The sequence below is a fragment of the Salarias fasciatus genome, chromosome 11 (genome assembly GCF_902148845.1).
Source record: "Salarias fasciatus chromosome 11, fSalaFa1.1, whole genome shotgun sequence".
Taxonomy (NCBI): domain Eukaryota; kingdom Metazoa; phylum Chordata; class Actinopteri; order Blenniiformes; family Blenniidae; genus Salarias; species Salarias fasciatus.
In genome coordinates, this window is record NC_043755.1 from 23,566,611 (window position 1) to 23,589,919 (window position 23,309).

General features: G+C 45.6%; 2 protein-coding genes across 2 annotated transcripts; both read left to right on the forward strand.

Annotated features, from left to right (window-relative positions):
* The first annotated feature begins 4,415 nt into the window (after positions 1–4,415).
* csad (cysteine sulfinic acid decarboxylase) lies at positions 4,416–11,627 on the forward strand. Its single transcript, XM_030102301.1, has 15 exons — positions 4,416–4,459; positions 6,882–7,072; positions 7,155–7,281; positions 7,358–7,448; positions 7,624–7,733; positions 8,628–8,743; positions 8,836–8,915; positions 9,056–9,110; positions 9,663–9,779; positions 9,856–9,920; positions 10,054–10,135; positions 10,214–10,413; positions 11,127–11,178; positions 11,271–11,360; positions 11,454–11,627. The coding sequence occupies exons 1-15, from the start codon at positions 4,441–4,443 to the stop codon at positions 11,625–11,627; spliced, it is 1,569 nt and encodes a 522-aa protein (XP_029958161.1). The 5' UTR covers positions 4,416–4,440.
* Positions 11,628–17,488: 5,861 nt separating this feature from the next.
* LOC115396530 (potassium voltage-gated channel subfamily G member 2-like) lies at positions 17,489–20,601 on the forward strand. The gene is made up of 2 exons (XM_030102434.1): positions 17,489–18,214; positions 19,747–20,601. The coding sequence occupies exons 1-2, from the start codon at positions 17,489–17,491 to the stop codon at positions 20,599–20,601; spliced, it is 1,581 nt and encodes a 526-aa protein (XP_029958294.1).
* Positions 20,602–23,309: the final 2,708 nt, after the last annotated feature.

Consider the following 23,309-nt stretch of genomic DNA (forward strand, 5'->3'; position numbering starts at 1 on the left):
TACTTTCTCTCTCGCCATGCTCTACATGTCACTAACATTCATCTCTCTCCTGTCGTCTGTGCCAACAGCACAACAACTTTCCGAGTGAAAACCGATTTTCTTGCATTTTCGTTTAAGGAAAGTTTGGTGTTTACGCTGCAATATTCTGAAAAAGATGTCTGTTTACATGGAAACTCTCTCTCTTTACTGTTTTCACTCTCAGCCTCACAGAGTCAGTGTTTCCTCTCCTCTTCTTGCTCACATGGTTCTGTGCAGACCGAGGACCTTCCCACCTGACAAACCAGTCATAAGAGTCTCGCTCTTCACCGGGTATCTCTGTCTCTATCCTACTGCGTGGCTGGATTCGGACCTGGGTCTTCTCTCATTGTGACACGGCTCCTGATCAGGAGAAAGAACAGTCGCTTCAGGTCACTGTACCTCTGCTAGCTTGTTTTAGACGTGACTTACCAAAACACACAGCTGTCACTGTGTAATGAAGAGATTCCAGCCCTCCAAACCAACAGGCCTTTCCAGATCTCCTCCACTCATCCACATTTGCTCACACTGTGCTGTCGTTCGCCTTCATTTTACAGTGTTTCAAATCTTCTTGAAGTTAGATCTCAAAGCTGATGATGATCGGTGACTTCGTTTTAAAAGTAGTGTGTGGACAGATGCGAAAGTCGGATCACGTTTAGCAAGCACGTGAAGCAGCCACAACAACGCAGCAGGAGGGTGAGACGGGTGTGACCGGAGGTCGTCCAACAGCATCCTGCATGGCAACCGACAGCAGACAGCAGGTCGAGGAGGGCAGGCTCACGGCTGGAGGAGAATGGTCTGTGTGTGTGTGTGTGTGTGTGTGTGTGTGTGTGTGTGTGTTTGTGTGTGTGTGTGTGTGTGTTTGTGTGTTTGTGTGTGTGTGGGAAGCTCACTGACTGACTGAAAGTGGTCCAACAGGAATGACAGTGAGACTTGAGTTTGATCAGATCACAGTGTGAACCTGACATGTAGAAGCACGGAGACGCTTTACGGCCATTCTCATACCTTATATCACATCCTCTGAGAGACCGGTTATAAAATACCTTTAAGGTGACGTTATGTAGCAGTATAGATCCTAATTATAGGTTCAGCAGAAGCAGGTTGGTGCTGATCAGAAGCGCGGTGTTGATGTGTGAGAGTGTCTCTTAGGGTGCTTTCACACCTACTAGTCCGCTAGAGTGGTTCGGTTCGGACATGAATTATTCATAAATGTCGCAGCTGTCAACTAGTTCGGTTCGCATTCACACCACTTGTTTTGGCAGATGAACTATCCACTATGACCCTCCTACCCCTTGGTGGCGCTGTTCACATAATAGTGTGTTTTGGGTGGCGGAAGTGAACCCTGATTGGCCAGTATGTGTGACGTGATGCGCCGCGCGGCTTGCTACGGAAGGCTCCGCCGACCAAAAAGCCTTCTCCACAACAGAGCGGACAGGACCGAGACTGGTCAACATTCACACCAGCAGCGGACCGCGCCGAGACCGCACCGAGACCGCCTCCTCGAGGAGGTCTCGGTGCGGTTCTTTGTCCCCGACCAAAACTAACTGGTCTGCTTTCACACCAGCGCGTACGAACCGAACCTGCAGGAGTTGGGGACGCTAGTCCGCTTCAAGCGGACCAAATGCTGTAGGTGTGAAAGCACCCTTACCAAATCCCCTTGAGCCAGGGGACACAGTGCACAGCAGGGCGGTGAACCCTCACCCACCGCGTCTCCTCCAGCATGCCCTCTAGCTCATCATTTTCAGTTTCGGAGAATAACATCATGATGAGAAAAACAAAACTGAATTATTTTATGATATGATGACATTTCATTAAATGGAATAGCATAACAGAAAAATTCAATATATAATGAGGCTACTTAAACATGACAAGGCTGGAATGCTTCTCACTGGAGTGTCTGCTAAATTTAATCTAATTCAGCCATACAAGCTGTTGACTTGGTCCAAAGTGAAGTACTGTAATGTACTGCTAATGTAAACTTCACTGCAGATGTTTGATTGATGAGTGGATCCATAAAGGTACTGCTCCCATTAGAGTCAGTATCTGAACAGTCCTCCTCATTCTGCTCTTCACATTTTGACACCACGAGACTGAGAATACAGTGAACAGCTGATCAACAGGACCTCCACACCGAAGGTTCTCAGGTGACAAGTCCACTGAGCTCACAGGAATTTTCCACGAGTTACCGACTCGACTCGGCTCGAGTTGATACCTTGATACTGGCTACTTCTCTAGAACCCACTTGGCCACAATTCCAAGCAACCTGAGTCAGCTGAAAGGGTGACGCTGGCAGACGCATTACGATAATGTCATGAAGGTGGTCATCCAAACGGTGAATTTCATCCGATCCAGAAGCCTGAATCACCGTCAGTTTGACAGCCTTCTCAGAGAGAAAGACCACATTGCTTTCCATTACAACGCTGAAGTCAGGTGGTTTAGGCCGAGGTGCTGTGCTGAGGCATTTCTTTGACTTACGAGAAGAAATTGAATAGTTCACGGAAGAAAAGGGCAAACCGGTGTTAGAATTTCATTCTGAAGAATGGGTGCAGGACCTTGCATTCATGGTGGATGTTCCGAGCTCCTGAATAACTTGAACAAACAGCTAGAAGGGCGCAACAAAGTTGTCAGACAGTATTACGACAGCGTACGCTCTTTCAAGTTGAAGCTGTCATTGTGGGAGACGCACCTCTCCACTGGCGATGCGGCTCACTTCCCCTGTCTGAAACGTGTGCGCAAGCCAACGTGTCGCGGACATGACGCGGTTCAAAGATAAAACAACGGGACTGTTACGGGAGTTTGAGCAACGTTGTCAGATCTTTGGTGAACTGGAGAAAGCTGTTCCCCGTGAATTCCTCTGATCTGCCTGTCAACATCCACCTTGAAATAATTGACTTGCTGTGTGATTCAGATTTGAAGGGCAAATCTGAACCTCTTGCCAGGTTACCCCATCTTGACATCCCTCGCTGCTAAGCTGTCGTCCATGTTTGGAACCACATGTCTTTGTGAGCAGGTTTTATCTGTAATGAGCGTTAATAAAACAAGGCTGCGCTCAAGGCTCACGCTCAGCCTCTTGAATCGCAGCCTGAAGCTGGCCGTCACTCAGAATGTGACGCCTGATATTGATACGCTGGTGAAAGCTAAACGATGCCAGGCATCAGGCGTCAATAAACAACGCAACCTCAATCATTAAAGTGCTGCATGAGACTCCTTCAGTGTGATCACCTTCTGTGATCAGTGAAACAGTTCTGTGAATCATTGATCATCACTGAGGCATTGTGTCTTTGTGTTCTTTATCCTCAGAATTTTTAAATAACTTGAGGCGTTTTATGATTAATGGTGATGTTGTGTTTGTCCTATTTTGGACAGAATTAAAACAAAGAAAACAATCTGAAGTTGTTGTTATATACCGCAGTCCGGCCCGCTTGGGGATAGATTTTCCTCCATGTGGCCCCTGAGCTAAAATGAGTTTGACACTCCTGAGCTGGATGGAGGAGCTCCACTGAGGAACCAGACCAGAGTCGAGTCATGTCCAGTAGTCCTGGAACTGTGTCACGGAAAAGCACCACAGATGCTCATTGCATTATTCAGGAACAGTTGAGGGTCAGAAACGTGAGGTGTGATAATCCCTCTTCAGTTGTTAAGTAGAGAGCATGCATAACAAAGACCGCGGCCAGTGAGGGGGCGGCGCTCGCTGAGGCTCCGCTGTGGCCCAGAAAAGAAGTGGGGCTGGCTTTGCATCAGTTTATGAGAGCCCATATCCAGGGTCGAGATGATGAATAAACAAAAAGCCAGAGCTAAATCTAGCTCTGGCTCCGGATTAGTACTGCAACCAGTTTGATGGAAAAGGGCCAGGTAGTCATCAGAGATCCAGAGAGACTGGAAGACTCACGGACAGACAGAGCAGTGGACTTTGTCCTCTGTCCACATCCCGCACTGATGATCGCTTCATGATTACACTGAACGGCTGCTGATGACACTTTTAGTGAAAATTGAATTTGTAGATATGTGAGGGAAACAATTTAAATGCAAGAAACAATAAAAGTTTAAGTCCTTCACAACCCCCCTAAATCCTGGGACTCGCTGATCTCCATCTGGTTACCTGTTTCCTTGCGTAAGTGTTTGAGAATCATTGCATTGTTTGAACTCATATAACAGTAATTTTGCGGAGCAGGAGTCCCCGGATCAGTCTGAGTGAAGACACGTGTCCTCACACGAGAGTGGAGGATCCCACTGGGCCTGGTCCCGGGTCGGGCATGGCCCAGGCCCCGGGCTGCAGGAGGGAGCCGGGGCTGCTGGAAATTTCCTCCCAGCAAGGCTGCTATCACGTGGAAATGTACTGGAGGGATGCCAGGAAGTATAAATACACACACACACACACACACACACACACACACATCACAGCTGCAGAGGGACAAGGACTCAAACATGCAGAGAAACACTCAGGGTGAGTACCAGGCTCTTATTCAACCTCTGATTCATCTCAGACCTTTTCAAATACAGCAGCTGGACAAAAAGAAAATAATCAAACAGAAAAAAAAAAAAAAAAAAAAAAAATCCTTCTTAGTGATAAATACCAGGAACAGGGAATGAGGACTCTGAGCAGGAGAGGAAAAGTACTCTCACCTCAGTTTGCAAGACAAAAACACTAAAATACAGAATCAGCAAATTTTTTCAAAGTGAAAAACAAAATTAGATTTGGTTTATTAATCTGGTCTGTTAGATTATGTTACTGCATCATAGAAAATAATATAACAAACTATTGTCAACATAATGAATTCAAACAGATTATAAGACATAAAGGCAACCACAGATATACCTGTGTGTGTGTGTGTGTGTGTGTGTGTGTGTGTGTGTGTGTGTGTGTGTTCCCATAACCATTACCAGAAAAAGATGCCTCGAGTACAATAAAGTTAGAAATTCATTCTGACTTTTGTACTTTAGCACACACACACACACACACACACACACACACACACACACACACCAGTTTAATCAATAATTCAGTTTACATAATAGTTTTGAGTAAGTGAGTCAGTTCATCTCTGAAAACTGTCCAGGCTTTAAAACTGTAGAGAAAACCTTCGTTTTATCAATGAGCGTGATTCATGCTGGATTCTCCTTCAGGTGAAAACTGAACTAAATTACAGGAAGTCACAAAACACAAAGAAACCTGAAATCTTTCATTCAAGGAAGCACATGTTAAAGGGCTTTCTTTCAACATTTAATAACTCAGCTTTCAGATAGAAAGTAACCAACACGCTGAACTGGAGGAGAGAAGATAATAAATTAAATATAAACGCAGATCAACACTGGTGTGGTGTGGTGCCGGCTGAGGCTGACACAGACACCGTTTCTCCATCAGTCACATGATACCAGTACAATCAAATCCTATTGAAGAAAGAGCACACACACACACACACACACACACACACACACACACACACACACACACACACACACACACACACACACACACACACACACACACACAATTTCAAAAGATTTTCTGTTTATTCTCACATGAATGAATGAATGAATGAATGAATGTACGAATGAACAGCAACATACTCAAACTACAGTCAGATGTAGTTGATCTCATTGTGTTGCATTTTTTGTTTAAGTCTGTATGTTTGCTTGTGAGACTGTCAGAAATGTTGGCTTTTACAGTAACAAAATCGCCCAAAACACAGCTTCATTTTAATATCCAGTAATCTGTTGATTTCAGGGTCGATTTGCCTGACAGATGTTTTTCACCATCTGTCTTCCTGTTTATTCACTTCAGTGTTGGTCTGAGTCAAATCTGACCAATAAATTGAATATGAACAGGATGAGAGACTTATTACGTCTCTGAGATCCTATTACTGTATGAATCGTCATTGTAGACATATTTGTGTTAAAAAATGAGAAAACAATCACAATTCCAAAACTTTGTGCACAATTTGGAAATACCTATACGAGCTACAATTTACCTTTACGTTATTCCATGTATATTTAAAAGCATTTAAAAATGCATGTAACAGCAATAGGAATCTTCAGAAATTAATAAAAGAAACAAAACTATGATAAACAATATAATAAAGTAGCCATAAGAAATAAGCAAAAATTCCATTTGCTAAACATCTTAATAAAGAAGGTAAATCCCTCTCTGCTTCATGCACTGCAGTCTCATTACATTGTTTTATACAATCCTTATCGTTCGTTGAATGCAGGTGATAAAATCAGATTGCAGTTTGCACCTCTATCACCTGATGTATGTCTCTGTCTGATTTCTTCATGCTTACTGGAGCGACGCAGCCACTTTAGAAACTAAGAAAACTACAGAAGATTGAAGATTACACTCTGGTGTGTCCAGAGCAGGAAGGGTAAAAAAAAGGTTCGAGTAGCTTGTGAAGGTGGGCGGATCTGTTGGGTAGTGAAACTGTGGACCATGATAAAGATCAGTGTTGAGTAACAGCTAAAATGTGTTTCCTGAGTCATGCTCGGGTATTTATCAACTAAAATATGTATCATTGGAGCTTTGTCTGAACTCAGAGTGCTGTCAGCTGGAATGAGGCTCTGCTCCAACTGGGTGAACTATTTACCACTCAGTCATCTGCGTACGAGGAGAACGTAGGGTCCACATGCAGCAGTTACTAACACAGCAGACACAAGGCAGCTCGAAGGGAAGTTGCATTCTGCTTCCATAGCGTGGAAGATGGTATTATGCAAATAACAGCACCAGCCTGCTCGCAGAGGAGGTCTTCTCCATGTGAACCCTCTCTGAAAGTCGAGAGTGGTCGTATTGACAAGCTAAACCTGTAAGAGAGGATTCTGAGAGGGAGTCGACTGAATCACACTCAAAAGTTTGTTGTTGTTTTTTAAATCAGACAACTGTACTGAAGGCCAGAGCTCTATGGCAGACCCTGGACATCCAGTGAAATGTTCCCCGGTAATGGTGGACGGCGTTGCTCTGAACGGCCCCACAGTGAACATCCTGGACTCGGAGGACTTCCTCCAGCAGTCCATGGCCATCATCCTGGAAGACGCCGTGAAGAAGGCGACGGACGTCAAGGAGAAGGTGGGACCATCGGTGGCTGAGTAACCGAACCGCAGCGAGTTCTGCTCCTTTCACTAAGACCTTGAGGTGTCTGTCTGTCCAGGTCTGTGAGTGGCGCCCCCCAGAGGAGCTGAAGGAGCTGCTGGATCTGGAGCTCAGAGATGAAGGAGAGTCCGAGTCCCAGATCCTGCAGCGCTGCAGAGACGCCATCAGATACAGCGTCAAGACCAGTGAGTGTTCCTCGTCCGTAGGGAGATACCGGAGCTTCGGCACACAGCTGTGACTGACGACTGTGTGCTTTTCCAGCTCATCCTCGCTTCTTCAACCAGCTCTTCGCCGGGCTGGAGCCGTACTCTCTGGTGGCCAGCTGCATCGTGGAGGCCCTCAAACCCAGCGCGTGAGGCAGCTGCTCATTTCACCTGCTGTGAGCCCGATCATGCACACGTCGCGGCGCCCGTTCACGTGTGTGTGTGTGTGTGTGTGTGTGTGTGTGTGTGTGTTTGTGTGTGTGTGTGTGTGTGTGTGTGTGTGTGTGTGTGTGTTTGTGTGTGCGTGTGTGTGGTTCCCTCCAGGTACACGTACGAGGTGGGGCCGGTCTTCACCCTGGTGGAGGACGCTGTGCTGAGGAAGATGATGGAGCTGGTGGGCTGGGAGGAAGGAGGGGACGGCATCTTCAACGCAGGTGACGGATACTAGGTCTCAGATCTCTGTTGCTATGACAACAATACATCAGCTGGCAGAAGTTCCACTGCAGGTCTTGGGGTCGGGGAAGCATGTCAGCCACACGCCGGCCCAGAGCTCCGCCTCCAGCTGACGGCGCTGCACTTAGTAAGATGGATGAACTTTGACTGGAGCCAGAATGACTGCTGTATAGAAAACAACCGACAGTGAAGCGACTAAAGCCGTTCCAGATCCCTCCGAGGCAATGAGGCAATAAAACTGTGAACTCTGGAACGAGATCACAGAGACTCGTCTCCATTAATCTCAGAGAAATATACCATCAAAAAAACCTTTTGGCAGATTCCAGTAATGACTGACAGTAAAGAAGCATTAGTTGTCTCGTCCTCTCACTAAGTGGTTTCCAGTTTTTTATTAATTTTTGTTGAGGGACATACATTTTTACCATTAGAAAGTGTGGTAACCCCACACAGGTGTAGCAGGGACCACACCCTGAGCGACCATTAAAAACATTCCCGAAGGAACCTTCAATCGTGTAACTCTCCTGTTTCACTCTTTTTTTCACCGTTCTCTTGAGCCTGACGCTCCACATCTTCCCCCGCTACTCACAGCAAGCACTGAAACTTAGTGGTCTTCAAATACAAAAAAATAAATGCTGACTCATCGACTTTTAAGACAACAAACAAATGAAAAAAAAAATCTGTTCTACCCTTTTAAATCAAGATGACTTAACCCCTATGAGTCTCAACCCCCCTCATTTTTAGAAAATAAATTAGTTTTTATTATACACTTGTTCAGACAATTTTTTTAATTGCAATATTTTACATTTTCTGTCAGTGCAACCTTGTTCCATATTGTTCCATGTTCACGTCGGTCTCCCATCCTGCTCTCCCGTCAGGCGGCTCCATGTCAAACATGTACGCGGTGAACCTGGCGCGGTACCATCACTGTCCGGACATCAAGCAGCTGGGCCTCAGCGCGGCGCCGCGGCTCGTTCTCTTCACGTCACAGGAGGTGGGCCAATCAGACGCTCCCACCGGCCCGGATGGGAGTGAAGCACTGGAAATGTCTCAGTCCATAAACCAATCAATCAATCTCTCTTTCAGTGTCATTACTCCATCTCCAAAGCTGCTGCCTTCCTGGGAATCGGAACCAAGAACGTTTACAAGGTCCCGTCTGATGAAAGGTGATTTATACTCTCTCATCTTCAGCCACTTTGGAGCAATTTAACTAAGGAAGTCATTTCATTAAATTGAAATTACTGATGTGCCATGAACTTTTCTCAAATGCAAAATGCTCTTATTGATGAGTGGTTGTGTCTTTCAGTGGAAAGATGATCCCCTCTGCTCTGGAGGAGCTGATAAAGAAGGCTAAAAGTGAGGTGAGCAACGCTGTGAAGAAGAAACGGCACAGGTGGAGGATTTATGCCCTGTTGACCTGGCAGCGGTTTTCACAGCAGCAACCGAAAACAAAGGTTTTTGGAAAGGGTTCCCCAGGTGGAACTTTTTGAAAAGACCCAGTCTCCAGAAGACAGTGGAAATGTCCTATGGGAAGCAGAGTAACATGCCAGCCAATCAGAATCCTGGAAAAACACACAACTCCTGTTCTTTCAGCGATTCACTTCTGTTAAATGTTAGCATTAAAGAGAAAAAACAAGTAAAATACAAGAAAATATTGATTGAATAGTCATGACGGCAGCCGAACTGTGAATACAGCTCACATGATGCTGATGACGCTTTGGTCTCGCACCGTCTCGTTAAGCTCCGCCTCCTCCTGTCTACATGCAGAGAGAGAGTTTTTCTAGATGGCGTCTTTTTCAGATGTAATCATTTTCGGTGATTTGTGCCCAGATCCATGGAAATATTGCAGTTGTTGCTGCATGGAAACCCAGTTTTCATCATCAACAGGCCCTTAAAGATGTATGTTTTCCCAGGGTGCAGTTCCCTTCATGGTCAACGCCACGGCGGGAACCACGGTGCTGGGAGCGTTCGACCCCCTGGAGGAGATCGCAGACATCTGTGGGGAGCACAACCTGTGGCTGCATGTGGACGTGAGTCCAGCCAGTTTGGTGGTCGATCGGTGATCGGTCAGTCCCAGCACTGATCCTGGATTCTCCTGTTCCTCAGGCGTGTTGGGGAGGAGCGGCTCTCATATCGAAGAAGCACAAGCACCTGCTGAAGGGCATCCACAGGTAACCCCCCCCCCCCCCCCCCCCCCCCCCCCCCCCCCCCCCCCCCCCCCCCGCAGCTTTAACCTGCGGTTCTGTTTCTTGTTTTTGGGGAGCTAACGGAGACCCTGACTCTTGGTCTGCTGTGTTTGATCAGAGCGAACTCTGTGGCCTGGAACCCTCACAAGATGATGATGGCGTGTCTGCAGTGCTCCGCCTTCCTGGTCCGGGACAAAACGGTGAGACCGCCGGTCCTCTGAGCCGTCTCAGTGCCTCGGGGAGCTATCACCTCACCGTCTGTCCCACCTGGTCCTCAGGGTCTCCTGCAGCGCTGCTACTCCGCCTCGGCCTCCTACCTCTTCCAGCAGGACAAGTTCTACGACATCAGCTTCGACACGGGAGACAAGTCCATCCAGTGCGGCAGGAAGCCGGACGCCTTCAAGTTCTGGCTGCTGTGGAAGGCTGTGGGCGCCCGGCAGCTGGAGCAGAGGGTGGACAGAGCGCTCGCCATGGCCCGGTCAGTCTGTGGGGGGATGGGGGTCTGAGCCAGTCCAGTCCAGTCCAGTCAAGACCACTGACACTGGGAAAATAACTGTCAAGAGAACTTCACTGAAAACCTTTCAACTTGACTCATTCGTTGCATTTATGGTTTCAGAATTGAAAACATTTCCTAGTATAAAGACTGTTTACTGCTTTTCACCATAACTCTAAAGAAAAAATGAGACTTAATTTCCCTTTAAAGATGAAATTGGGTTGATGTGATTCCTGAACTAAAATGGGTTTAATGGCGTTCATTCAGATGTCAGCTGGTGCACACTGGCCTCTAGTGGTCATTTAGTACAAGTGCAGTGAAGAGCATTTCAAAGGTCCAGTCGGTTTGATTGGAATTTGTTTGATTTTAAATTAATTTAAATTTAATTAGAATAGACAGCAAAACCTCTTTACAGACACACCAGTTGAAATATATATATATATATATATATATATATATATATATATATATATATATATATATATATATATTTATATATATATATATATATATATATATATTATATATATATATATATATATATATATATATATATATATATATATATATATGTATAATTATTATTGTATCACGGTTCACCCAGGCAGTACTTCAGCCTTTTAATTTATTATTTAAACTTAATCTGTGAATCTAATCCATAAACTGCCCCATTCTGAGTAGAAATGTCTTTTTCACAGGTACCTTGCAGATGAGATCAAGAAGCGAGAAGGCTTCCGCCTGCTGATGGAGGTGAGCTCCTCCACCTCCTCCAGCCTCACACTCATTTCAGTCACTGATTCTTACTTGAAGGAGTTCTGAACATGTGATCATCTCTCTTTCAGCCTGAATACGCCAACGTGTGTTTCTGGTACATTCCACCCAGTCTGAGGCAGCTGGAGGACGGACCGGAGCTGTGGAGCAAACTGCACACTGTGAGGGACTCACTCATCCACAGCGCTCACTGAATAACCTGAGCCTGATGCAGCTCTTCATCACCCTCTGCCGTCCTCCTCCTCCCCCTGCAGGTGGCCCCGGTGATCAAGGAGCGCATGATGAAGGTGGGCAGTATGATGGTGGGCTACCAGCCCCACAGCGACCGGGCCAACTTCTTCAGGATGATCGTGATCAGTCCTCAGGCCGGCAAGGCCGACATGGACTTCGTCCTGGACGAGATCCACAACCTGGGGAAGGACTTGTGATGGGACCCGGTCCGAAGACTGGGATCAGACTCTGACCCCACCCCCAACCCCACCCCAACCCCGCTCTCTCTCTTCTGTGTGTCGTAGCGCTCTGTGGGAATTCCACAAGCTCCTGTAAATAGTCTTTAATATGAGGGAAATAAAACAAACCCTGATCCGGGTGAGTGTCCATGTGTTCCAGTCCAGAATGAGAACAGAACATGTTGGCATGTTCTCCCTGTGGATGTGTGGATGTTCCTCCCTCCTGCTGTCTTAACAAATAGATGCTACAGGACCAGTTTTAGACTCTAGTTGTCTCTCTGACCTGTGCAGGGTTCACTCTGCTCCTCAGGGACGATCGAGGGGACTGGCTCCACGGAATAGAATAGAATAGAATAGAACAGAATAGAATAGAATTTTCTTAATTCAAGAGGGAAATGCTTGTTGTGACTAAATTATGAATTTCATGAGGGCAAGTCATGAGATTAATATTTGTTAAAAAGTGAAGATGTTGTTTGAGGGAAAGAGAGTAGACCTGTCTTAACGGTCTTAAAGTTCTGAACCGTCAGGATTCAGAAAACGAAAACCCTGTTTCACATGATGAAACGTAGTTTGACGTGTTTATACCGATATATGAGCAACAAGATATGATTTACTGTGTCTGAAAATGTTAGTAAATGATCAACTCTGCCTTTTGAGGTGGTTAAAACTGTGATGCTGGAGGACCTCAGGGTCCAACATCAACGCTGTGGGACTTTAAGTCCTCCAGCAGGTCTGAAAGATAAGAAAGTCCAGAAACTGTATTAGTGTGGTTACAAGATGCTTTTAATTTGGAATTGGTTTATTCTAAATAAAGTCATTCTGAATTATATTCCCGAGCTTGGTGTTTTCTTGGGAAAAACGAACAATTAAATCCTCTTTAACTCCGGGGGCTGTGAAGCGTTCTGATTGGACGGGGCAGCGTGACGTATTGACACCGACCGGAAGTAAACAAAGCAAAGGTTTTTCTCTCTTTCTTTCTCTATTAACTTTGATGTTGCAGCTTTGAAAATGTCCTCATTGTTAACAGGAATAAAAAGTCCCATGTACGCGCAGTGATTCAAACTCAACAAGAGAACCTGAAAGCCAAAGCTAGGACTATGGAACAATTGGGCCGGTCTTCTGGTCTTCCTCCTGTCTGCAGAGCTGCTTCATAAATCAGGCTGAAGGATCTTTTCATTTGGGAATCCTTTTGTTCCTACAACGAGTCACTGGAACTTGCACTAAAAGAATCAGAATCAGAATCATTTATTAATGGTCACACAACAAAGCTGGTGGAATTTGTGTCCGGTGCAGCGCTTAATGCTCACATCTCACAGGATCAGTTAGTGTCAACAAACAGAACATTACATTCAATAAACATAAATGATTATACAGCAGTTTACATCAAGGCAATGATTGGTTTAAAGTCCGTATAGCTGTTGGAAAAAAAAAACTGTTTTTAAATCTGACTGATTTAGTTGTCTGAGACCTGCAGCGCCTCCCGGAGGGCATGAGTGTGAACAGGCGATATAGGGTGTGTGTGGTCTGAGGTAATTTTCCTTGCACGCTGTGTGATGCGTCTTGGGTACAGTGTGTCTCTGGATGGAAGAGCGTGGCCAGTGGTTTTGGAGGATTTATTTGTTATGCGTTGGAGTTTTGTGCGTGAGTGACTGTCCAGATTTAAATACCAGACTATTATTGAAGAGGTGAGAATACTTCAATAATGGCTGTGTAAAACTGAATGAGGATGTTGTGTCTGACTTTGAATTTCTTGAGTCGTCTAAGGAAAAATAGTCTGTTATTGGCTTTTTTGTAAATTTCGTCTGAGTGCTGCTAAAATTTGAGTGAGTTATTGATGTGCGTCCCAAGGAATTTAAATGAGTCCGTAATGTCTATAACGTCAGTGCTGATGGAGATGGGTGCTTTGAGAGTAGGTGAGCGTGAAAAATCAATGATCAGTTCTCTTGTTTTTGATGCGCTGAGCTGAAGGTTGTTAGTATGGCAGCAAGTGACTGCCTGGGTGACCTGCTCGCGAAGGTGTTTTTCATTACTCTCAGTGATAAGTCCAATTATTGTGGTGTCATCTGCATATCTGAGGATGGATACTGAGCTGTGTGAGGATGTGAGTGTGTTTGTGTAGAGTGAGAATAACCAGGGTGATAGGACACAACCCTGAGGGGCCTCGGTGCTGAGGGTCAGAGGTCGGGATAAGAGGCCGCCAATCCTGACTCTCTGTGTCCATTCTGAGAGGAAGCTCCTGATCCAGTGGCATAACGAAATGTCAGCGTCCATGTCCATAAGTTTATTGAATAGATTGACCGGGTCAGTGGTATTAAAGGCGGAGCTAAAGTCAATGAACAGCACACGGGCGTAGGTCCGGGGGTCTCAAGATGGTGAAGGATCCTGTGAAGAGCCAGATTTACTGCATCTTCCACTGACCTATTGGCCCTGTATGCGAACTGGAAACTGTCCATAAGGGGGGTGGTGAGTTCTTTGAGGTGAGAGAGGATAATTCTTTCAAATGCTTTCATAATTACAGATGTGGGAGAGATTGGTCTGTAATCATTAAGAGATGATATTTTATTGTTCTTTGGGACCGGGATGATGACAGAGTTCTTGAAACATCTGGGAACTGTGCACTGAATGAGAGAGCTGTTAAAGATGTTGGTGTATACTGGGGCTAGCTGGTATGCACAGTGTTTCAAAACAGATGGACTTACACCATCAGGACCAGTAGCTTTTCCCTTTTTTGTCCTGATAAACCAAGTTCTCACCTCCTCTTCCTGGATGGAAAAAGTAGGCGACGGCAGGGGGGACTGAGGGGAGTAGGTAGGAATGGGTAGGTGCTCAAACTGATCTGGTGTTTAACTGATCTGGGAGGTTTTTGTCAGTGTCAGAAGTGGGAGCAGTAGCCTACTGTTTTTGTAGTTGGTCATTGTTTTGATTTTTTTCCAGAAAGCCCTGGTGTCATTTGTGGCGATCTGCTGCTCCAATTTGTGTGCATACCTAGATTTAGCTTTTCTAATAGCAGCTCTGAGCTCGTATTTGGCTGCCCTGTATTGCCCATATCACCCTCAGCAAAGGCACAGCATTTTTTCCTGTGTAGGGTTTGAATGTCCTCCGTAAACCACGGCTTGTTGTTACTGTGAATTTTCACAGTTTTGGTAGGGATGCTCGTCCCGACGCAGAAGTTAATGTATGATGTCTCTGTATCCGTCAGTTCATCCAAACTAGCTGCAGCTGCTCGAAATACATCAGTGCACTCGAGACAGCCTCTCAAAGTGTCGATGGCCGCGCTCGACCAGCACTGGACAACCTTGGATTGTACACGGTTGGATTTTAACTTTTGTCTGTATTTTGGGACGAGCAGCAGCATGGCGTGGTCCGACCTGCCCAGCGGGGCCCTCGGAAAGGACCGGGATGCATCGCTCATGGGGATGTAGCAGTGGTTCGGGATGTTGGCGCCTCTCACAGGCGTAATTTACGTAGGGTTGGTGGGTTATGAAAACCCATGGGCCCCCAGGGCACCCTGACGCTCCGTGTTCCGAGTGTGCACCGCTCTGCGCCGCTCCGTGTGAGCACCGCACCGCTCGGCATCGCTCGGAGTCGCTCGGTCACGTTGTCCCCCCCCCCCCGCCTGCTCGGCAACTCATGAAAACCCATGTGGAATAAATCCCAGCTACGCCACTGGCGCCTCTGCTTGGACAGGTAACTTGCTGGATGTAGTTGGGAAGATCCTTTGACAGATCGGCGTGGTTGAAATCGCCGACTACAATCACAGACACGCCGGGATTGCAGTTTTCCACAGAGGAGAAGAAAGATGGAAGATGTAAAAATGAGTTCTTCTGCTGACATGATGCTGTTTTGTGTTCCTCCTCTTGGTCTTGGACTGGATAGAATTTATCTGCTCATTTATTTCTGAAGGGAACAGGAAAACTCAGCAGAGGATATGTAGCTCCAAATGTAAATTCTGACCGTGCTGTTCATGTATTGTTGTAAAAATGTCACCAGTCATCAGCAACATTAAGCAAATGATCAGTTTGGTTGTTCCGTATTTTGTACTTTTCCCCTCCTGTCCAAATGTGTTCGGTGGGTTTCCTCTGTCACTCCTGATGTCCGTCCTGAGTCCCATGGGGAGGATGGACTGTGTAAAGTGTGTTTGTCTCTTTATCCTCTCGGTATTTAATCTCATTAATCCACCTCTCCGCGGATCTGAGTCTTTCCACATTGTGTCGGGATTTTGCTGCATTTAAGCCCAGAAAGCTGAGCGAGTGATGAAGTTAATGGATGATATTTGGGAGCAAGCTGAAAACAAAGCATCCTGACTGACTGAGGGGTCGTCCATTAGTCACCCAAACACCCAGTTCTAGAGGAAGAGAGGCGAAAGAGAGGAGGGTGAGCAAAACTATCAGAGATTCAGTCTCTGAGCTTTTCATTTTAACTTCAGAGCTGCGAGGTCCAATACGGCAGGGAGTGTGGGAATTTCCACCGGATTTTTCCACCACAGCATCAGTTTGAGGTGAGTCAGAGAATGTTTTGACAGAAAAAATATTGCAAATGACGATGGAAAAATGAGCATTAAGACGTGTGGCCTTTAAGCTATTGGAAACTCTGAGAAAAATCTCCTTAAGTTTGACTTTTAGTGAAAAATCAGCGTGGTTTAAAAAAAAAACTGTTATTACATATCCTGTATATTCTAATATTCACTATAGAATATTAGCTTCATTTGCAGATCCTCCTCCTTCTGACCCAGATATATTAGTCATCTGAGTGTTTCAGTGACTGACATGAAATAAAGTCAAGCCTTGGTTAAACTCGCCCCGTCTAGTTTTAGCTGTGTCATGTGACTGTTTCTGTCTAAACGCAAAGGAATCAGAATTTATGAAGCTGTAATCTTCAGGTCTTTAATGCTAACTGAAGCCTCTTACACTGTCATGATAGTTGTGCTGTTCGGCCCAGACGCAGAGAGACCAGACCGGGGTTGACGTTTAAACAGGTTTATTAAGATCAGGGGGATCAAAGAGGGTTGCTGCCTGGCAGCAGCGTCGCAGGTACTCAGTCCAGTTCTGATGGGGAAGTCTCCTGAACCTGTAGTTGTGACAAAATCTCCTTTCTGGCTTGACAGAACAACAGAATCCCTCTGCAACAGCTGTGATACCTGGGGAAGATAACAATCTGGCAAGGAGCAGGTGGCAGGGAGAGGTTATATAGGCAGGCAGAGTGGCAGTCCCCAGGTGAAGGCAATCAGCAATCAGACGGACCCAGGGAGACTGAGGCTGCCCGCTGCCTGCCTGAACAGAATCCTAAGTGAAAACGTATCATTTTTGTTTCAGAAAAAAATTCTGTTTACTTGTCATCGTTTTGGAAATGATGTTTTGCTGTATTGCCACTAGTGGGTGCTGTTTTTACGTAATAAACCACACATATATCCAGTAAACTTGAACAGTAGCTGTAAACAGGAGAAGTTCGTCCTCACATCCTCCAATCTGGTGGATTATCTGCCCTTCAGTAAAATGTGCAACAGCACAGCTGCATGTTCTGTTTCAAACAGATTTGTTGGTTAAAAAGTGGCTACGCATACTTCAGGTTTTTCAAACTCAGTGATGATCTTTTGAAGTCGTATTTGTGCAGTTTGTACATTAATACATCAGAGAAACCAGCAAATATAGCAGACACATTTGTTTTTAACTAGTTGATAAATGTGTGTTTTGGTGTCCTGTGGGGTTCACTGTTTCCTGTTATCCTATAATTGCTTGGTGGACTCTTTGTGGAATGTTTGAGAAGATGCTCACCTAATAACCCATTGACTTCATGGTGTCATTTCAGGTTGCAGTTCCTCTGTCACAAATCCGCCGGCAGCCATGGCCATCATCGGCGCTGGGTTCGACGAGCAGTCCTTCAGCAGCGATGAAAGCTACGACCACCTTTTCACAGACACCGCCGCAGTCAAAGGGCTGTTCTTCCAGCGCGGTCGGCTGCTTCATGAACCAGAGGCTTCCCTCCAAGTCTTGGACCCTCTCTACCAGGCGCTCATCAACGTGGGAGGCATCCGGTACGCCTTCCCCTGGAGCACTCTGGAAGACTTTCCCCGGAGTCGCCTGAGCCGTCTGCGCCTCTGCACCACCCTCAGGGAGATGGCGGAGTTCTGTGACGACTACGACTCCCTGCGCCACGAGTTCTTCTTCGACCGAGACCCTTTGGCCTTCCGAGCTATCTTCTGCTACCTGGCGAACGGGAAGCTGCGTCTGCTGCAGGACGTGTGCAACGTGGCCCTGCACGCCGAGCTGCTGTACTGGGGCATCGACGTGGAGCAGATGGCGCCCTGCTGCCGCCACAGCGTGGTTTCCGCCGTGGAGGAGGTGGTCCAGCACCAACGGAGGGAGGAAGAGTGGCGGGAGAAGAGGAGGGCGCTGAGGGCTCCGCTCGTTCAGGGAAGCCTCTTCCACATGTTGGGGGAAGCAGTGGAAAACCCTCATTCGGGCTTAGTGGGGAAGATATTCGCCTGTTTGTCTGTCTTCATGGTAGCGGTCACTGTGGTCAGCCTCTGCATCGGCACCATGTCAGATTTCCGAAAAGAAGATGACACAGTATGTAAAAACCAAAGGGATCATTCTACAAGCCACAGAAACATTCTATTGTTTGGTATGGAGCGTATGAAGAAAGAGCCCATTCCTTTTGTCTGGTCGTTTTTAAAATACATAGATTCAACTAAAGCAGTGTTCAGAATAAACAGCCCGAAGCCTTTTTCCTGCAAATTCGCTGGAACATGTTATCATTTAGGAACATGGTGCAATCCAGTGGAGCGACAGTTTTACTATTGTTGTTTTTGGATGATGCCAACAAACTTTCCAAGGAAGTCAGATTTTCCAAAACACTTTCATTTCAAAACCAACTTATTTTGACACATATTTAGAAGAAGTAACTTCCTTATCATTTCAACAAGATTTCAAAAAAAATAATGCAAGTAGTTTATCCCCCCATTTAATATATATATATATATATATATATATATATATATATATATATATATATATATATATATATATATATATATATATATATATAAACGAATCTTAAAGGTGCTGTAGGCAGGATTTTGCTAGTCAGTGCTAATTTTTCTGTTTTTTCTTTGGATTAAATGTTAGAGTATCCATTGATAATCCTTTAGGAGTGTAGCATAATTGCACTACCGCGAGGGCGCAGCGTTTCCATCTGTCTCTGTTCTGAGCTGAAAAGGAATCTCGACAGCTCCAGGTATCTTTGACCAATCAGAAGAGTCCCTGAGGCTCTAACTGTGATTGGTCGAGGGGCGTTCATCACATGTTGTTGTGGGAGGGGCTTAACTTGCGTAAGGGCGTGATGTCAGAGAAAACAGGACAGGATTGGCTGTGCTGGGTTTCAAATCGCCATCTTAGATGGGTCAAATCGCCATCTTGCTTAGGTAACCCTAAGCAAGATGGCGGAGATGCCGAATCCTGCCTACAGCACCTTTAAGAGGTTTAGAGGTCTTGAGCTCGGTCACTGCTCGATAAACTTTGGTTCTGTCTTAAAACCATCATTTGACCAACCATGAGGCCATGTCAGAGACTCCAAACTGTTCTGTTGCCTCAAACCTCTCTGGAGACTGCATGGATTTCAGCTCCTCCTTGAGTTTTCCTTATTCCTGACAATGTGTCCTGCACAGCAGATACACCACAGTTTTTGCAGACTTTTCCCACATATTTTCAGCTATTTCCTCATAAGAATGACTTGACCAAAACTATAACTCAGGGACTTGGGTGGCCTTTCCCCTTGGGGGACTTTCTCTTCTTACTCTAGTTATTTAGAAGTAGGGAGTAAATTCTTGATCCTTTCTTCATTGCAAACAGAGATTAAATACATAAATGAAAAAAAAAATAGAGATTAAATTAACTGGCAATATTTAGGAGTGATATAAAGTTGTGTATCATCGGCATAATGTGATTACATATATTCTGAAAAGTATTGTCAAAACATCTTTCAGAAAACATGTTTTTCTCAGTCAGCTGTTTAAGATAGTTGATTGTTTTAGGACTTTGCCATAAATGAGCAAACATCTTCTCAAATGTTGATTATAACGAGCTGTTTCTTGTCTCCGTAGGGTGAATGCTCCCAAAAATGCCGGAACATATTCATAGTGGAATCAGTCTGCGTGGCCTGGTTCACCTTTGAACTCCTGGTGAGATTTTTTCATGCACAGAACAAGCTGGAGTTTGCTTGCAGCTCCCTCAACGTCGTCGACGCGGTGGCTATCGTGCCCTACTACGTCTCGCTGTTGCTGGAGGTCCGAGACGAGTCGGTCCACGACATCGGAAGGAGCACTTTGGACAAGCTGGGTCTGATCCTGCGTGTGTTGAGAGCCCTGCGTATCCTCTATGTGATGAGGCTGGCTCGACACTCCACGGGGCTGCAGACTCTGGGGCTGACCATCCAGCGGAGCCTGAAGGACTTCGGTCTGCTGCTGCTCTTCATGTGCGTTGCCGTGGCCCTCTTCTCCCCGCTGGTGCACCTCGCAGAGAGCGAGCTGGCGCCGGACAGCGCCCGCTCCCCCCAGCTCAGCTTCAGCAGCATCCCCGCATCCTACTGGTGGTCCATCATCTCCGTCACCACCGTCGGCTACGGCGACATGGTGCCGCACAGCATCCCCGGCCAGTTGGTGGCGCTGATCATCATCCTATCAGGGATCCTCCTCCTGTCGTTCCCATCAACGTCCATCTTCCACACGTTTAACCGCACGTACACTGAACTCAAGGAGGAGCACGAGAGGCTGTGGAAGGAGGAGAGAGGAGCTGAACTCGCCACCGAGGCCGAGGAGAGCATGAGAGAGAGAGATACCTGGCCTGACAACTGGCCCGAGACTGACGCCTTACCTGGTCTGGACGACCCTTATTACCTCTTCATGGATGACATTAAAGTGCTGGCGAAGAGCTCCAGTCACCAGCCTCTGATTGAGTGAAGTAGCAATACATTTTCTGGGTCTGAGACCATATTCAGACAGCGTCTGCTGTTTCCTTTGACATAATTTCCAAAGTGTAAATGTGAAACTTTTCTGGAACAACAATACAAAATGATACCTTTTTTCTTGAAAGGTAGTGTAAACAGGGAAAGAGGGAAAGTAGACATTTGTCTCATGGACACTGTTTGGAAATGGAAATCCTCTAAGGCTGTTCCAGGAAACTGTCTTGCTGAATTCCTCAATCAAAACTGGGAAAAGGTGTCTGAACCTCTGCCAGCTCTCTGGCTCCCTCTAGAGAAGAGGTTTGCCACCTTGACCACCAAAACAGACATTTTCACCATTTTCCACCAAATGAAATTTGCCTGGAGCCACAAAGCATGTTAATGAAGGAAGGAAGAAAGACACATTGTAATAAACAAATTTACATACTTCAACTGAGGCAACAGTCGTGAGAGGTCACAGCTACAATTTTGAATATATTTTATTACATCTTCAACTTTTGCAGCCATTTCTTTTATTTACCTTTTATTTCTTGGCTGTTTAGCTTTGGATTTAGCATATTTAGCTCTACATTGTTGTACATTCCCTACTGATTGGGCAGTTTTAGCTACATTTACAGTTTTAATTGATGGAGTTTGACCTTTTTAGACTTTACTGATTGTAACCGTTTCAGCTCTTTTTCCTGTTTTATTTTTCTTGACCAGTTTTAGCTAATTGGCCTGTTTTTAGTAATTCTGGCTGTTTTAGCTGTTTTGCCTTTAGGAGATTTGATCGTATTTGAAAACTAGCGTGGTGTCGCAGGGTTTCAGACCTCTGGTCAAGAGGAAGCTGGCCACACTTTAAAAATGAAACAAATGTTTTACTGGAGAGGAAATGTGTCTTGTAAGAGTTTAATTGATCTACATGATGGGTAAATGTGTCCTGATCTTTTTTTCAGAGTTTGTTGCGATAGATGAACATTTTTTTTTGAGTTTTTGCTTCATGTATGTGACGAGAAGAGTCCGTCTATCCTCCATTATCCATTATTCTCCATGAACAGTACAAAACATTTAAAAAAATGTCTTCTTCTTAACCTCTTCTCATAAAATGTTGTAAACTGACATGAAACTGGGTCAGATGTGTCCAAGATAAAGCCCGTGGGCCCAAACTGGACCGTCACAGGCTTCATTTTAGCCCATGTGGTGTTTTCAGTTGGTATGAAAATTACAGAAAAATACATTAATTTCAATTTTTCAATATAAGTAGAGTGTATATAGTAGTGTTTCTAATTTGTCCAGTGTGTGTCGCCACCAGTTAGCCTGATGGTGATATCAGATCGTTACACCTTTCTGTGATCATTTTAAATGGAGGAAAAGAATACTGAACAAAAACAAGAAAAGATGATTTGCTCAGAAATATGTTGGAATCAAGCAGTTGTGATTCCTCCAAACACCAGTTTCCACTCAGGCAACATGTTTCATTGAAAATCACTGTGTTCCTGAGGCAGATCACGTGACTCTGGACCGTCTTCAATCCAGCAGATGGCAAACATGTTGTTTCTGTCTGGAACCAGAACATGAGCCGTCCTGCAGACTGCGGTAGAAAAACACCACAGCAGGACCGGATCCATCGCTCCTCCTCCAGCGCAGAGGCGAACTCCTCCGTGTCCGCGCTTCTTTATGTTCTGAAGCCTGAGTGGAAGAAATGAAGCAGTAATGCCGGTCTGCTGGTTCCAGGGCAGCGAGCAGGCAGAGCTGAACCCCGACGAGAGGTTCAGCTCTCAGAGAAGTGGAGGAGAGAGCTGAGAGTTTATTCAGGACACAGGATGTTTGCCCCTGATGAGAGTCTGCGATGCCAAGAATACACCGACAAAGACTGCAGTGGGCTCCAGGATGGAAAGAAGAGCAGAGAGGGCCAGGGAGGACGAGAGCCACCAGAGGGGACGGAGGGGGACCAGATGATTAATCCCTGGGAGATTATCTGATAAAAACTAAACAAACACACCAGAATGGGACCAGATTTGTTCAGATGAAGCACGACTGCTTTGCCTCTTTGCTTCATTTGAGGCCCCGATTAAAAGAAAACCTTTTAATGTCAAAGGTTGTGTCGAGGATCTTCACGAGTTCCAGTACCCTGTATATTATCAGACCCAGTACCGATCTGGTATCAGTATCAGCGCATCCAAAGACTCCACCACTGCGACTGAGACGAGAGAGAAATGACGGGAACTACTGGATCAAACTGTATTTAATACATCTGCATGTTTCCTTTTCCTCCTTTAATGTCACGAAGGAACATTTCCTAGAAGTATCAGTGTTGTGGATCATGACCATCATATCTTGTAAAGTTAAACAGAAATGTTCAAGCAGTGAGGGTTCTGTTTATCCTTCAAACCGTAAGAAGGCAGTGTGGTGTAAACCTTCCTCCCACTGCTGCTGTTATTTTAGAGTAATCATATGTTGGCGTTTCCTCATATGAGAGGTTGTGCTGGGTCTCTTTCTCTGGACGCAACGGTTAAACCAAAAATCAAACATTAATTATGCTGTATGGGAAAGTGTGATGGTGCAGTGGTTAGCACTCTCACATCCACGCAGGAAGGGCAGTTTATTTTGCCTCAGTGTGTGTGTGAGTGTGAGTGTGTGAGTGGGTTCTCTGATTTCCTCCCACCATACACAACCAGGCAGATGAGCTCAACGGGTGGCTTTAAACGGTGTGTAACTGACTGAGTG